General features: G+C 36.3%; 1 protein-coding gene across 4 annotated transcripts in view; it reads left to right on the top strand.

The window, feature by feature from the left end:
* Window positions 1–15,488, top strand: part of REV3L (REV3 like, DNA directed polymerase zeta catalytic subunit) — a 152,785-nt gene extending 137,297 nt beyond the window's left edge. For all 4 annotated transcript variants that reach the window (XM_019734940.3, XM_019734942.3, XM_088795507.1 and 1 more), the window contains 6 exons: window positions 1,666–1,780; window positions 5,294–5,431; window positions 6,807–6,997; window positions 7,633–7,879; window positions 9,319–9,528; window positions 14,355–15,488. In XM_019734940.3, coding sequence (XP_019590499.3) covers window positions 1,666–1,780; window positions 5,294–5,431; window positions 6,807–6,997; window positions 7,633–7,879; window positions 9,319–9,528; window positions 14,355–14,495 — 1,042 coding nt within the window. In that variant the 3' untranslated portion in view covers window positions 14,496–15,488. The remainder of the gene's footprint in view (window positions 1–1,665; window positions 1,781–5,293; window positions 5,432–6,806; window positions 6,998–7,632; window positions 7,880–9,318; window positions 9,529–14,354) is intronic.
* Window positions 15,489–16,138: the final 650 nt, after the last annotated feature.

Genomic DNA, 16,138 nt, shown 5'->3' on the forward strand with positions numbered 1-16,138 from the left:
CATAAGCCCTAATGAGTCTTTTGGAGCAAAAATTAATACAAGACCCAGTCTTATTTTTGGGGTAACACGGTATAAAAAGCTTCAAGGGGTTCAAAATACAGACTACCTTAGAGGTATAAATGACTATCTATGGCCTGTTTGTTTTGCCTTAGTGAATGTTAAAATTAATTCAGATTAAGAAAGTGGGAACAGCCCACCATTTTTATTTTAAAAACCTAAATCATAATGAATAAATACTCCTTTTCTTAAGCTTTTCATATCAGGGTCTAAGACAAGTACTGTCTCCATTACTGGTAGAGAAAGAGCTTTTCCAAAGAAACCAAATGAGACTTTAAAACACTATAAAAACACTTAAGAAATATGAGCTTGGTTTATGTAGCTCTAAGATTAAAAACAAAAAATCTTAAAGTCATGTTTTAAGATGTTGTCCAGTGCCACTATTTAATGTCTTTCTACTAAAATTATAAGTGAAGGATCAATTTTATAATCTCTCTTTGTTAAATATATTTATTAATCATTATTTCTGTTGGTCTCAGATTGTGGTACATAAAATGTAAAGTGCTATTATAAAGTTAACTGGATTATATTAGGAAAACATGCCCAATACTTTTGTTTTATGAGTTATTTTTGAGTATTTTTTGTATTGGAATATTTTGTCCATATTAGAAATTCTTTTTCCTCTTGACCTGCATATATTGCTGGTGAGATTGTACATCAGAAATACCTTTTTGAAATTCAGTTTTACAGTATCTTTCAAAAAATATTTTTATTGTACATTAAAATATTTTAGTGTACACCCTTTACCAAGAAATTTCACTTCGAGGAATTTATTCTGAAGTCACAATTAGAGGTGTGCCAAATTCTTATATGTGAAATGTAAGCAAAAAAATGTTAATAAGCTAAATTTTCAATGATAATTTGGTTAAATTATATCTATACACTGAAATACAGTACAACTGTAAAAATAATGTGAAACAACTAAGTGATACGGAAAGTGTCCCCACTATACCACTAAATGAAAGGAGACAGTTACCAAATGAAAGGAGAAAATTACCAAATAGTACAATCTGTGATCCCAAATGAGAAAAGGTTTACAGATATATACAAAAGGTTTGGTTTGTCTTTTTTCTGAATGGTAAGATTATATAGATGGCTGTTTTTCTTTGTGCCTTTTTGCATTTTCTAACTGTTCTTCAGTAAACATATATTACAAAATGTATGTGTGTCTTTTTTAAGTTGGGTGGTTCTGGAAGGAAATTTCCTCCCACATCACAAGTAAATTTTTCTTTCTTTATACTCACTTTTTGTCTTATTTTATGATTGACCAGTTGTGTTTCACACAAATCCGTAAATGTCTAGGAATGATTGAGGACCTGCTTGACAGCTATGATAACTGAGCTGATCTGTGTGTAACTAAACTAGAAATATTAGATGTCTTAAAGAGCTGTAACAAGATATAGCATGAGGACACAAGGAAAGTGATCACACTTTCCTTTATCAAAAACAAGAAAGCTTAGATAGGAAGCAACTTAATAAGGAAGAGTAAGGGGCGAGGGAAGGTTTCTTTGGTATTGGACAGAGTGTTAGCCAGGAAAGTTATTCTTGATGAAATTTTTTTCTTACGAATGACTTCTTCATTACCCTGCTCTATTTTCAATCCTCTAGTATGTTTGTGCTACTGAAAGGAGCTACTAAGGAGCAGTCTTTTAAAATTGGTCAGGAAATTGCTGAAGCTGTAACTGCTACTAATCCAAAACCAGTGAAACTGAAATTTGAAAAGGTAAGAGAAATGTAATACTAATGATCCCTTATCAAATTCACATACCTTCTAGACATTTCTGATTTGTTCAATATATTTTCAGAATCAGTAACAGTACATGGGTCTAGTAAGTGTTATATTTAAAATGGATTCCCTTAGTGTTATGTAATTTTCTCAAATTTTTTTAGTAATGGCTTTATATAACGAAATGAAAAGATTGTTCCACTTAACTACTGCTATGTAACAGACTACCCCAAAGGTAGTGATGTAAAACAATCACCATTTTATTATTCTGACAGGTTTTTTGGGTCAGAAATTTAGAAAGGTTGCAACAGGGGTGGCATGTCTCTGCTCCATAATGTCTGGGTCCTCAGCTCAGTAAACTTAGAGGGGGAGGTGACCCACCTGGCAGCTAAGGGCTTGAAATCACCTGCAGCTTGCTCACTCTCATGTCTGGGGGTTGACGCTAGCTGCTTTTTGGGACATCAGTTGGGGCTGTCGGCTGGAACACCTACACATAGTCTTTCCCTGGGACTACTTGTTCTTCCTCACAGCGTGATGGTTGAGTTCTAGGAATGACTATCCCAAAGAGAAACAGGATATGGAGTTGGAAAAGGACAATGTGGGAATACGGAGTAGCAGGAGAGATGTCTGGGAAAATAAAGTTAAAACCAGATTGTAGAGTATCTTGAATTCCCAGGTAAAGTGTTTAAACTGCATTCAGGAAAGTTTATCAAACAAGAGCATGACTTGAGCAGAGCTCTTTGGGGCGGACTGGCCTCCTGGTGATCTAGGAGATGGGTTGGGAAGAGGAGAATCTCAAGGCAGGATGCCTTTTGTAACCTGTGTAGCCTCAACTAGTGAGATGAACTAACGAAAATAAAGGACAATTCAAGAGATGCTGAGAAAGAAGGATGGGCAGGAGTTAGAGGTGGTTGGTTTAGGAGCGCTGGGATGGAAAGGATAAAGGGGGGGAAAAGAATCAAACATGACTCCCAAATGTTTATCGTGTACCTACTCCAAAGCAAGAATTATGCTAGAAGAGATTCAGAGAGGACTTGGATATGTATCTGTCCTGAAGAGAGGGCATTCTAATCGGGGAGAGAGGAGAGAAAAATGAGAAAACAAAGTGATAATGAGTGCTGTCCTAGAAGTATGTGTGTGGTGCTGTGGACACTCAGCCCGCCTGGCAAAGTGAAGAGCTGCTATGCTTAGAAAATAACACCAGACAGGAAATTTTACCTCAACTAGGTCACACACCTCAACATAAAAAGTAAAAACTGCAAAACTTCTCAAAGAAAGCAGACATTTGTTAAGGTTTGTGATGCTTATGTTCATGATGACTATTGGTCTGTGTTGGTTTTCTTTTTTTTTTTTTTGGCCTTGTATTGTCTTTGTCTGCTTTTGGGACCAAAAAAAAAAAAAAGGCCGGCCTCATAAAATGAGGTGGAAGTGTTCCCTCTTCTATTTCCAGAAAGAAAACTTGTGTAAGATCAGTACAATTATTTCTTTCTTAAATGGTTGATAGAATTGACCAGTGAAGCCATCTGGTCCCCTGAAATTTTAGGGGGGGGGGTTAATTACAAATAAACATCTTTAATACATATTGAATTATTCAAGTTTTCTTCTTGTGTCAGTTTTGATAACTTGTGGTTGTCAAGGAATTTGTCCATTTCTCCTAAGTTGTCAAATTCATTGGCATGAATTATTTATACTTTATTGTGATTTTGATATCTGTGCATTTTTAGTGACATCCTTCTTTCCATTTTTGATATTAATAATTTTTCTCTTTTGATCATTCTAGCTAGAGGTTTATTCACTTATTGAACCTTTTGGAGAACCATTTCATTAACTTCCCCTCTTTATTATTTCCTTTCTTATACGTACTTTGGGTTTAGTTTTCTTTTCTTTTCCTTACTTCTTAATTAAGAAGCTTGAATCACTGATTTCAAACAAACATATTTTTTAATAAAAGGTTTAAAGATACAACATTCCCTCTAAATACTACTTTAGCTTCAAATTTTGATACTTGTGTTTTCATTATTAATCATTTGCTTCAATAATGACCTAGACGTATTTAAAAGTGTGTTAAGTTCCAAATATTTAAGGATATTCCAGAAATCTTTTTGTAATTACTCCTAATTTAATTTCATTATGGTCAAAGAACATGCTCTGTATGACTTTAGTGCTTTTAAGTTTATTGAAATTTGTTATTTAGTCCAGCATATGGTATGTCTTAGTGAATGTTCCCATGTGACCTCGAAAAGCCATGTGTATTCTGGTTATTGGGTGCAATGCTCTATAAATGTCACTTACTTGATAATGTTGAAGCCTTCTATATTCTTAATGATTTTCTGTCAATTTCTAAGAAAGAGGTGCTAAAATCTCCAAGTATAATCATGGATATGCCTTTCCTCTCCTTTTAGTTCTGTCAGTTTCTAACATTTTGAAGTTTCTTATTAGGTGCATACACATTTAGGATTGTGTAACTTCTTGATGAATTGATACTTTTATCTTTGATAATATTCCTTGTCTTGAAATCTACTTTTCTGGTACAAATAATAGCTATAGCAGCATTGTTTTGATTAGCATTAGCATGTGTATCTTTTTCCATTTTTTTATTTTTAACCTTTCAATGTCTTATATTTAAAGTGGATTTCCAGTAGATAGCTTAGAGTTGAACCTCACTTTTTGATCAGATCCAATCTGATAATTTCTGCCTTTTAACTGGGATGTTTAGACTATTTATATTTAGTGTGATTATTGATAAAGCTTGGGGGCAGAGGAAAATAACACAATTTGGTAACACAAAAAAAGGGAGAGAGCACATACCCAATGATCTAGGAATTCCACTTCAAGGAATTTTCCTGTGGATTAATCCATGCAAGGTTGTTCACTGAAACACTTATTTGTTATCGTAAAAGATTGTAAACATCCTAAATGATCCATAGTTGGTAACTGGTTACATAAATTATGATACCCTCACATAATGGACTACTCTCTCCACAATAAATTATTAAATGAAGTAAACAAAGTGCAGAGTGATGTATATGGTAAGCTGCCATTATGTGTTTAAGTACATGTATTTGCATAGAATATCTCTGGGAGGATACACAGGAAATCAATAACAGAAGATGCCTCCAGGGAGGGGAAAATAGAGCTTGGGGGACCAGGACTTTTCATTGTATATTCTCTTATAACTTTTTAATTTTGCACATTGTGTAGGTGTTACTTAAAGTAATTCTTTAATTGTTTAAAAAGATATAATTAATGACTTTTAATTATAAAGAGTCAGTTGAGGAAGGAGCAAAATTGATAGTACAATAAAGGAGTGAGTAATGAAGAAGTAAAGACAGCTCACTTTGTATGCTTTCACTTCTAAGTTTTGTATCACGAATTTGTTGGGCCCTCAGCCACATTTAGAATTTTTCTATGATTGGCATTTGGTTAAAGGGAGAAAAAGACATAAAAATAAGATATTCATGGTAAGGAAAAAAATGGTTATTGAGAGGCATTTTGTTAATTTCATCACAGGTATATTTGCCCTGTGTCTTACAAACAAAAAAGAGGTATGTGGGTTACATGTATGAAACACTGGATCAAAAGGACCCAGTATTTGATGCAAAAGGAATAGAAACAGTCAGAAGAGATTCCTGCCCTGCTGTTTCTAAGGTAAGTTTTACCTATCTTGTTTTCATCATTAAGAAATAAGTGGCTAAAGAAGCTGGTGAAAATCCTTAAGTACACATCTATGTGGAGGAGCTGTAGCCTATATGACTATATATAATAGGAACTAAATGATCTTTGAGAATTTCATTTGTAATTAAACAACTTATATGATTTTAATCCTTAGTTTCTAACTTCTTCCCTTTTATCACATTTGCTAAAAGCAACACATGAACTTGATAAGAATTTCCTGCCTATCATCTGGAGATGATATGATATGCTATTGTCTGACAACACCCAAAAGCTAGGGAGCCAGGTAAAGAAGAGAAACTAGAAACAGAGATATTTCATAAGCAATATAATCCATCCTGAATTAACTGAAAGTTTACTTGGGTTATCAAATGTAAGTTAGGAAAATTTCCGAACAGTGGTACTACAAATGACCTAAACTTCTCAACCATAGTAATTTTAATGTGAGCTCAACCACAGTATTTTATATATTTATTTTTTCTTTACTCAGGCCCAGAGTCGTCCTATAACAAACCAAAAATAAATGGTATAAATAGGAAACACTACACACTGAGTTTTATGAGATTTTTAAAAGCATAATAGATTATTATGTCAATATGTCAGTATATTATGTCATATATGTTATGTGAATTTGAGATGTTATTTAATAGTAGTTTCTGGAAAAGATAACCATCCAGTGCATTCTTCCTCTTTCTCTGAGGGCAGAATGGTACCTGGGCTAAATTAGCAAACTTTTTGTGTAAATAAGTATGGGTTCCAATACTCAGAATAAATACAGAAGTTTCACCTACAACTAACTTAAATTCAATCTACTCCATAAATCCACTGTATGTCGGTCACTTCCTAATAGAAATATTTCCAGCACAGATAATTCTGTCACAGTTAGGATACTGACACTATAAAAAGACTAATTTTGATTTTACTGCTTCGTGATATTTAAACTTCTCTCCACCTGAATCAGCCCTTTCTATAAGAGGGTAAATAAAAAACAAATCATGAAATTATGTCTGGCTTACTGTGCCTACAGTGCTTCTGCCTGTTTAAGAAAACTGAAAACTTAAATGTTTCATGTTGCTCATCACATAGCAAATGTTTCATCTGCATGTCATTCTGATACCATTTTCTTCAAACTACATGATATTCTATTTTTAGAAATAGCAAGCTATATAAAGTCTCCAACATATTTTCCAATTTCCAATAATTTTTATTATCCAATCTTCGTAAATAGGAGATTGTTTAGGTAGATCAGCAAGTTACCCGGTAGTTACATAATTGAAAATATAACAATAATGATGATAATGCCAGGGGATATTTTATCTTTATGACCATATCCTTTTTTGTTCTTTTAAAGATACTTGAGCGTTCTCTAAAACTGCTATTTGAAACAAGAGACATAAGTTTAATTAAACAGTATGTTCAGCGACAATGTATGAAGCTTCTGGAAGGAAAGGCCAGCATACAAGATTTTATCTTTGCCAAGGAATACAGAGGAAGTTCCTCTTATAAACCTGGAGCTTGTGTGCCAGCCCTTGAACTTACAAGGTAACGATGCGTACAACTCTCAGTACCGAGCAAAGCTGGAGTCTGAGGTTCTGAACAGACGCCCGGCCCCCAGGCACAGACACTGCCCACATGAAGCCTCCCTGCTGGTGCATGGAGGCTGCCCTGTACTTGTGAGCTCTGAAGAGGAAAAAGGCACTTCTCTTCTGGGTTTACTTTTTAAATTCAGTGCGGTTGTAATCTGGTACAGAGCTCGACTCGTTTGTTTGTCTCACGTCAGATTCACTAGGTGATCCTTAGTATGAGCTACCCAAGGACTCAGTGTCATTCTGGAATAAGATAAGCAAACCAGCTAAACTTTCTTACATTTCATTGTTAGATTTATGATTTTTAGTTCTCACTCTTAGGGGATAGAAAACACTTTTAGCTAGTTGATATCTGCCAACTCATATTGTTTTCCAGGTAGCAATGATTTACAGAGTAAGTTTTAAACACTTACAGCATATCCACTTGGTGCCAACTAAGTGAAGCATATACAGCTCTCAAAAAAGCTGTAACTAACTTGAAGATACCCCTTGTAGATTTCTCATGGTTTCTTTATTGTTTCTCATTTAATTTTCTGGAAAGATGCCTTCCATGACAGTCTTTGAGTGTGTACTTTATTTGGATTTAAATAGGAAAATGCTCACTTATGACCGGCGCTCGGAGCCTCGAGTTGGGGAGCGAGTGCCTTATGTCATCATTTATGGGACCCCCGGAGTACCACTTATCCAGCTGGTAAGGCGCCCTGTGGAAGTCCTGCAGGACCCGACACTGAGATTGAACGCCACGTACTACATCACCAAACAGATCCTCCCACCTCTGGCCAGAATTTTCTCACTTATTGGCATTGATGTCTTCAACTGGTATCACGAATTACCAAGGGTAAGCCTACTAAGTCGTACCTGTGGTGTCACTATAGAGAGAACTCACTTAAAATTTCCAGTGGAACTAAATTTTTTACGTGCTGTAAGAGGCAAAGCACATGCACTGTTATCCTCACCTGGCAAAGATGCCACACTCTTCTGGTTCCATAAAAGAAAGTTTTCTACAGACACCTTCCCAGCTTCTGTCAGATTGGCCAAATTATAGAATATTAAAATAAATCCCACAGCTACATCAATGATAAACACTTAACTACAAAATAACTCACAATAAAACAGCTAATAGAAAATAAATGGAGAGCAAAAATTCCTTCAAAACGGATGTTTAAGAAATGTATAGGTTGTAGTTTCTAGACACAGTCCTGAAGAAACCAGACTAAGGAAATAATGTTAAAAAAACTAGTATTATACTAAAGTAAACCATGCAATGTGGAATCTTAGCTATTTGTTTACTCATTAGAAGGAACGATCTGTGATTCTGTAATAATCTGGGATACATGACTCTAGGACAGTGGTAGTTTTTATCTACCGTTTAGAATTAGATCTGCTCGCTCATTTGCTGTTATCTCAGACTAGGAAAGGCTGATAGTATTCAGGCAAACTGATAAAAGTTGCTACTTAAGTTATTGTTACTTTCTCAGTAAGCACTTATGGCCTCAAGGAAAAGAACCAGCAAGCAAGCTGCAGTTGAAGCTGTTCCTCACACGGCCCCTGCTGGCAGCACAGGTAGTGCTGGATCCTGGCTCCATGCCGGAAAGCTGTGACTTTCCCATTTCATCACTAGCAAGAAGGTTAAACCACTGGCATTTGTAAGAAGCTGACCTCATGACTTTCATGCAAAATGATTTATAAGACACCAGGAGAATATGCCGAGGGTAGAATAATAATAGGATAATGTTATTTCCATGTAAAGAGAGTACCAGAAGATAGATCTTTGAAAGCAGTATTAACTTCAAATGAAGAATAGGTGACACATATCCAATTACATTTAAAACACTCCAGGTTTACTTTACTTGAATTTTGTACCCTACTGCCTGAGTTATTTTTAACCCTCCACTTGCCTTGTTTCCATGGCTCACATGTGCAGCCTGAAACAGGATCCACTCTCAACCTGGATTTCTTCCACTGTCCCCTCCGATCCCCATTGCTCTGGATGATCTCATACATCTGTGTGTCTCAACCAGAAAACAGTAGCAGGAGACAGTCTTTTTTTCAAAAAGAAAAAAACCAATATAGCTGAGGATACTAAGATGTAAGCTCTGGGCAGGGAAGGACTTGGTTCATTTCCATAGCTCCATTCTCTAGAACAGTGCCTGACATAGTAGCTGCTCAGTATATGTTGAATGAATGAAATAATGTCTTAGTAAGTCTGTAATAGCCATGAGAATAGCTCTGCTCTGAAGCTGGCTCAGACTTATTTCTGAATTGATGTTTTTATAGATCCAGAGAGCCACCAGTTCCTCTCGGAGTGAAGCTGAAGGGCGGAAAGGCACTATTTCACAGTATTTCACTACCTTGCACTGTCCTGTGTGTGACGACCTGACTCAGCACGGCGTCTGCAGTAAGTGTCGGAGCCAGCCGCAGCATGTCGCCGTCATCCTCAACCAGGAAATCCGAGAGATGGAACGGAAGCAGGAGCAACTTGGAAAGGTACGGCCTTGTTTGATGCACCCACCATCCCAGGCAATCGAATTCTTCAGGGAAATGTTGTCAGCTCTGGCAGTGTACCCTGTTTCCCCGAAAATAAGACCTAGCTGGACCATCAGTTCTAATGCGTCTTTTGGAGCAAAAATTAATAAGACCCGGTCTTATATAATATAAGACCCAGGATTCTATTCTATTATAATATAATATAATATAAGACTGGGTCTTATATAATATAGAATAGAATAGAACATAATAGAACAGAATACCGGGTCTTACATTAATTCTTGCTCTAAAAGACATATTAGGGCTTACGTTCAGGGGATGTCATCCTGAAAAATCATGCTAGGGCTTCTTTTCCGGTTAGGTCTTATTTTTGGGGAAACACGGTGTGAGATACGACATTGGTGTAAAACGTGGAGTAAAGATTCTGTCTTATAACTCACTTTTTGTTTTTATGGAATAGTACATGTTATGTTTATTAAAACCTAGAAGTACAATATCTTAAAGTAGTATTAAAAAAGAAACAAAGAAAAGTACCAGTTGCTCTATCTACCATATCTGCTTACCATTCTCGTAAAAATATGGTTGTCCTAGAGAATTGCTAGTATACTTGGTAGGTTTGCAATTCTAAGAGACCAGATAGAAAATTAATAGTTAACATGATTGAGTCTTACTGTATGACAGAGACTGTTCTAGACCCTCTTACAGATGAGTGAACCAACACAAAGGGGTTAAGTAATTTGCCCCATGTTACACTGCTATAAGTGGCTGAACTGAGATACCGATACAAAATGCACAGGTGATTTTTCAAACGCAGGAATTCTAGCAGAAATAAACAACAGAAATGTCTTGAAATAAGTTGGAAAATTAAATTTAAATTATCAGAGCACATTTTTAAAAAATAAAGTAGTATATTACTTAGAAGAGTGATTATATCATACCATCATATTTCAAGTTACATTTTCATCTTTCAGACTGTACAGAGAACAGTTTTGGGGTGGATTTTGCTTTGTCTTGTTTTAAAAGAGCAATGTATATAAGGTTATTGAAATGTTTTAAAGCCAACCAAATAACTGAGAGGCAGTGTGATTTATTGGAAAATGAATCCTGCGGGTAATAAGGACATCAGGGGTCTAGTCTGCACTTGATAACAGGCCACGTCCCTTGGCCTCAGTGTCATCAGAATGCAGAGGTGACCCGGTGCTCTCTCGTGCGTCCCATCAGGCTCTGACGTTGTACAGCCTCACACATATCATCCCGCCAGTGCCTCTGCTTACCCGGCCCCCAGTGTGTGGAGGCCAGGCTCTGCCGCTGGTCCTCAAAGTAAAGGAGCTTTGAGTCCACAGGACCTGTCCACAGCCTCTTGGTAGGAGAACTTAGCTGACACATAGGTGAACAGGGAGAGGACCATCTCTAGGAGACTAGGCTTTTAAGAATTCAAATGATTATAGAAAGGTGATTAAGAACTGGTAAGTATATACTATTTCACCCACACTACTCTCGCTAGTACAGTTTGTAGTGGCAGAAAAAGTCTTAAGTTTTAGAGAATATAGCCAGTCATCTACAACACATTTAAACAGCGCTCAGAAAGGATGGTAGAATCTAAAAGGTGCAAATATTTTGATGCAACCACAGAAGCCTAACTTGTTGAAAGAAGTTGACTTTTCCCTCTCCTCTTCCATCTCCTAAATAGTTCTTAAATACTCTTTCTTTTCTCCTTCCCTTCTGTTACCATCCTAGTGCACTTCTCTCCTCCCCTCAGCTCTCTGGTAATAGTCACGCTCCTTAGATGCTTCCTGAGTTCTCTATTCTGGCCCCTACCTGCTACCTCACCGTTTCTTCCCTTCTCCCTGTCACACTCTGCCCTCCACCCACACAGCACTGAACTTTGTAGGTCTGTGAATGCACTCAATCTTTCTCTCATGTCCTGGCCCGTCACACCCTGTTCCCTCTGCCTGGAATGCTTTCCTCTGCCCCCACTGGTCATCACTGAGCGGAATCAGCTTAGCCCCCCACGCCAGGTGGAGCCTTCCCTGCGGGGGCTCCTGCCATAACCTCTCCTACTTTACGTGATTGTGTGAGTGTCCGTCTTCCCCATTAGACAGCAAGCGGGCCCCATGAGGGCTGCCCTGCCCCTGCTCGTGGCTGAGGCGGCTTTGCCTGGCACAGTCCAGCCTGTGCTGGTGGCCTGTGAATATGTACTGAAATGAATTAAAAACTTCCGCTGTTAAAGCAGCAATGTGTCACTGGAGTGAGTACCAACCAGTTTTTAGCCACTTCGTACTAGTTTTGTAGTTCTAGTCAGTACAACCACTGAAGTCACTGGGCATTCCCAGCTTCTATTTTATAGGTTGCTCTCCCAATGGCAGCAATGAGCCCTCATAGAAAATTCCCTTGTGGGCTTCTATTACGAAGCACAGATGTGAGCAGGACCTCAGAGCTCCCCTGAAGTCGGAGGCTGAGAGCGGTCTTCCCAGACCTTCCTATCTTCTGCCCTCAGCAATATGCACTGCGTAAGTCGGTGCCATCAATTTAACCAGAGCCCTCCTTCAATGTTAGGTCTTATTTCGTACAAAAATGCAACTTAAAAGAAGTGGTTCTGGTTATAAATAAGGAGGGTTCATCTTTCAAGAGATATTTTTAACTTTAAAGTTTTTGTGGTTTTTTTGAAGAATTAAAATGTGTGTCTCTTGTACACGAAACAATCTGTAGGAATTTTCATAAAGCAGAAATTACAGGAGATGTAATGAGAAATGGTGAGAAACATTAGTAATAGGAGATTTTGATATACCTCTCTCAGCCTAAGACCAACCAAGTGATCAGAAATAAGAACAGTTATGGAAGATCTAAACATTATAAGGTAGATCTTATAATTATATCTCAAACTCTGTAAACCCAATATTAGAGAATATGCCTTCTTTTCAAGTGTTTATGGGATGTTAAAAAATTGACCATGTCTTATTTCTGTAAAGAAAACCTTAATATAAATTTCAGAAAGTAGAAATATTACAAATATTTTATTATACAATTCTATAAAGATAGTAATAATTATAAGCTCAGAAAACAGAATGAAAATCCTAACACTACCTATTAAACAAACATTACCTCTAAGATTGTAGACACGGCAGATCTCAGAAAGATTCATCACCTCAAACACTTTTAATAGTGGATGTGAAAGAATGAAAATAAGTAGATCAAGCATCTGACTGAAAACTTTTGAAAAAATAAGAAAGCCAGCCAAAGGATAGCAGAAAGAAAGAATCAATAAAGATTAAAGCAGATATATTTTTTTAAATGTCTGCCTCCTTATGAGCTAAAAACTAAGTGTCCAGGTTGTGGTGGTTAAATTTTTAAATGTAAGCAGAATTGAGCTCTAGTGCTCAGGGTTTAAATCACCAGTAAAGGACCTTGAAACTAAACATTGAGTTAAATTTAGTGAGCCAAGTAATTCCATCCTGCCTTATCTGTCAGACGGCACAGAGAGTGCATAAATATTTATCAGTTTGTCCTGGCACCTGCAGTACAGAGAACTGTAATACAGAAATTCTATATTTGGGAATAGATTTGAGTCTCTTGGCAGAGATCTAATTAGTGAAAGGCATCATAGAAGAACAGCATACGCAGTCTGCAGAGCACTCTGAAGCACACGTTTCTCAGCAGTCTGCTTGTGGCAGTATCAGACTATTGGCTCAGAAAAACATGCCCTTCCATTCGTTGGAAGATACTAGCGCGAACGAAAAAAATGTACTGCCCTGGGAGACGTCTTTAAAGCAGAAGCTCTTTGAAATGGGTCAGAGAAGAAACCAGAGCAGATTTAATTTCTCTTAGAAAACAATCTAGAGTAGTAGCTACTATTTGCTATTCCTTTTTTAAATCCCTTGGATACACTGTCCAAGTAAAAAAAACGTCTGCCTGTGTTTTCTTGCCCCCTGGGGTCCTCACTATTATCCTTTTTAATTTTTTGATGTTTCTCATGTTTCATAATCTTTTAAAAAACTATTTGTGACTTAAGTTTTTACCCTATTGTTGAAAACCTGATCATTGTGTAAGAAGTAACGCTTCTCTTTAAAAATTACTTTATGGTTTATTATTTTCCTTCAGATCAGATCTTACACATCAGAACCATCCGGAAGTCCTAAAAAGTACAAATTCTTAGGCTCTTGTGCCCTGATTCTGATTCATTGGTCTGGGATGGGGCTCAGGCATTAGTATGTTTTTAAGCTTATGTATAACCAGGGTTGAGAACCACTGGTCGAGACTACCACTTTCAAAATCACATTCTTTGATTTTTTTTTTTTTTTTTTACTGACATTTTCTCTTCTGAAATAAAATGAATAGCTATGATTGTCATATAAAAAGATAAATCTGAGTAACTGAAAAAAGTGTTTATAGCTCATTTAAGAGACAGTCTTTGAAAGGTAATTGGGTAGCTGATTATGTGGATCTTCATATAATAGGATTCTATTAGGTTGGTGCAAAAGTAATTGTGGTTAAAAAGGTTAATAGTTGCAAAAACCGCATTTACTTTTGCAACAATCTAATACTATAAATACTACAAACGAAAGTTGATCTCGACGACGATGAAATTAATCCTTACGGAATTTTGTGCTCTGTTTTGTGGCTATTTCTAATATCCTTTAGAAATGTCTCAACGTAGGGTAGCCTAGGCCTTAAAGAGATGATAATTAATGAAACTTCTATAATGTATTATGTGTCATATGTCTACCAGTAATCTGCGGTGGGTCGGAAAGGAGGGATTAAAAGTTTGATGTTTACACATACACATAGAAATTTTCCTATTGTTTTATGTATTCTTTTTCTACTTTCAGATATGCAAGAACTGTACAGGTTGCTTTGATCGTCATATTCCGTGTGTTTCTCTGAACTGCCCAGTACTTTTCAAACTCTCCCGAGTAAATAGAGAATTATCCAAGGCACCATATCTCCGGCAATTACTAGACCAGTTTTAAATTCTCAATATCACAGAATTCCAGGTGCTATTTTTTTTTCAGTGTTTACCACTAAACTGTCGTGCATGGTGCTTTTTCAACTTTCATCGAGTCAAGTATGTTCATTGTCTGTCTATTATCTGAAGACTATGAAGACTTTTATGCTAACTGAATTAAAAATTGTACTTGTTGATCTCTGAATAGCTCACTTCTTACAATGTACAAATTCCTCATTCTTTCACCTTTTTAACATTGTTTTATAATGCCGGTGTTGAATTTGCTCCAGTATGTGTAACATCTTGTAAATCCATTTGAGTAGATCATATTTACTTCCCTGTGGAAGGAGCACTGAAAACCTCTTTAAAAAAAACCATTCGTGTGTTTTCCTTGAACTGTCTGTATCAGGACGTGTTACTTAGAGATATCCATTCACTTTATAATTTTGACTGCGAAATATTTTGTAAATACACTTTTTTACTTTTCAAACAACTGAGTAAAATGTGCAATGAATTTTATACAAATGATTTTCAAGTTGTTTGGTATATTTCCTCTAGGTTTTGCTTGACTCAGAGTAGAGTTGTTATTCTGATCAAACTGTGCAAACAATAGTACCATGTGTAGCATTTTGAAACATTATTTTCTAAAACCGCTGTCTTGCTTTAGCTATTAATGGGGCATTGTGAGGAACTGTGCAAAGACATTTTTGTTACAAACCTGTGGGCCTGTTGCAATACTTTAAAAATAAAAAGTTTTATTCCATTTTTGCTTGTTTTGTATAGACATTTCTATTGCTTCTAAATATGCTTAAATATTTTCTTTCCTTATTTACTGTACAGTTAATCTTATTTGCCATCATGTTGAACACAAAATGTGTATTTAGAATATTTGTATAACTGTATAAAATGAAAAAGGAATTATGTGGTCAGTGCATTGTTTTCTAAACTGGAAATCATTTTGTTTTAAAAGTTAATAATGGAAACCATATTAAAATTGAATAAAATATTAAATACGGCAGTGTTATTTTATTTTGTTATAACTGGTATTATCTTCATCTGTTTTATAAGCCTACGTTGGTTACATATTACTCTATCCTTTTCTGAATTTTCATGAAGTAAGTTCAACTAATCGTTATGTCCTAACTGGTGTTAGTGATCGCTTACCTAAACTTCAGGACTAAAAAAATAAGGCAGCAAAAGTAGTCTAGGAAAAATTCAGCTCTCATTTTTTTCAGAGTTCTAAGAATTGAGTTGTTAGTAGATCTTCTGTGTTCATTCTCATTTAGACATAATTAATCTTAAAACCAGGACTTAATAGTGGGAAAGTGAAAAAACTTAAAATGCCAATTTAAAAAATACAATAAAAAAGATACAAGTCATGTCTCTGCACCTGTTTCTCCTAAGTCCTACAGACATCCTAAATCCCCACTTCTGGGGGATCTTTTTTTGTTTGGAAGACTGGAGCTAGTCCTCAAAATTAGGGTTTTCTTACCCTTGCGGGGGTGGCCATGGATGACGTTTTCTCCATCACTCTCCTAAGTTCTGAGCTATCAGGACTTCCACTTAATTCTCATCATGGTAACTGGACACAGTTTTCTCAACAGAATAACCATTCTTCTTTATAATTAGGCACAACTAAACTAACAAATGGTTATTGAACACAAGTGA

This window comes from Rhinolophus sinicus, chromosome 2 (genome assembly GCF_057876585.1).
Source record: "Rhinolophus sinicus isolate RSI-liver-muscle chromosome 2, RSI-T2T, whole genome shotgun sequence".
Taxonomy (NCBI): Eukaryota; Metazoa; Chordata; class Mammalia; order Chiroptera; family Rhinolophidae; genus Rhinolophus; species Rhinolophus sinicus.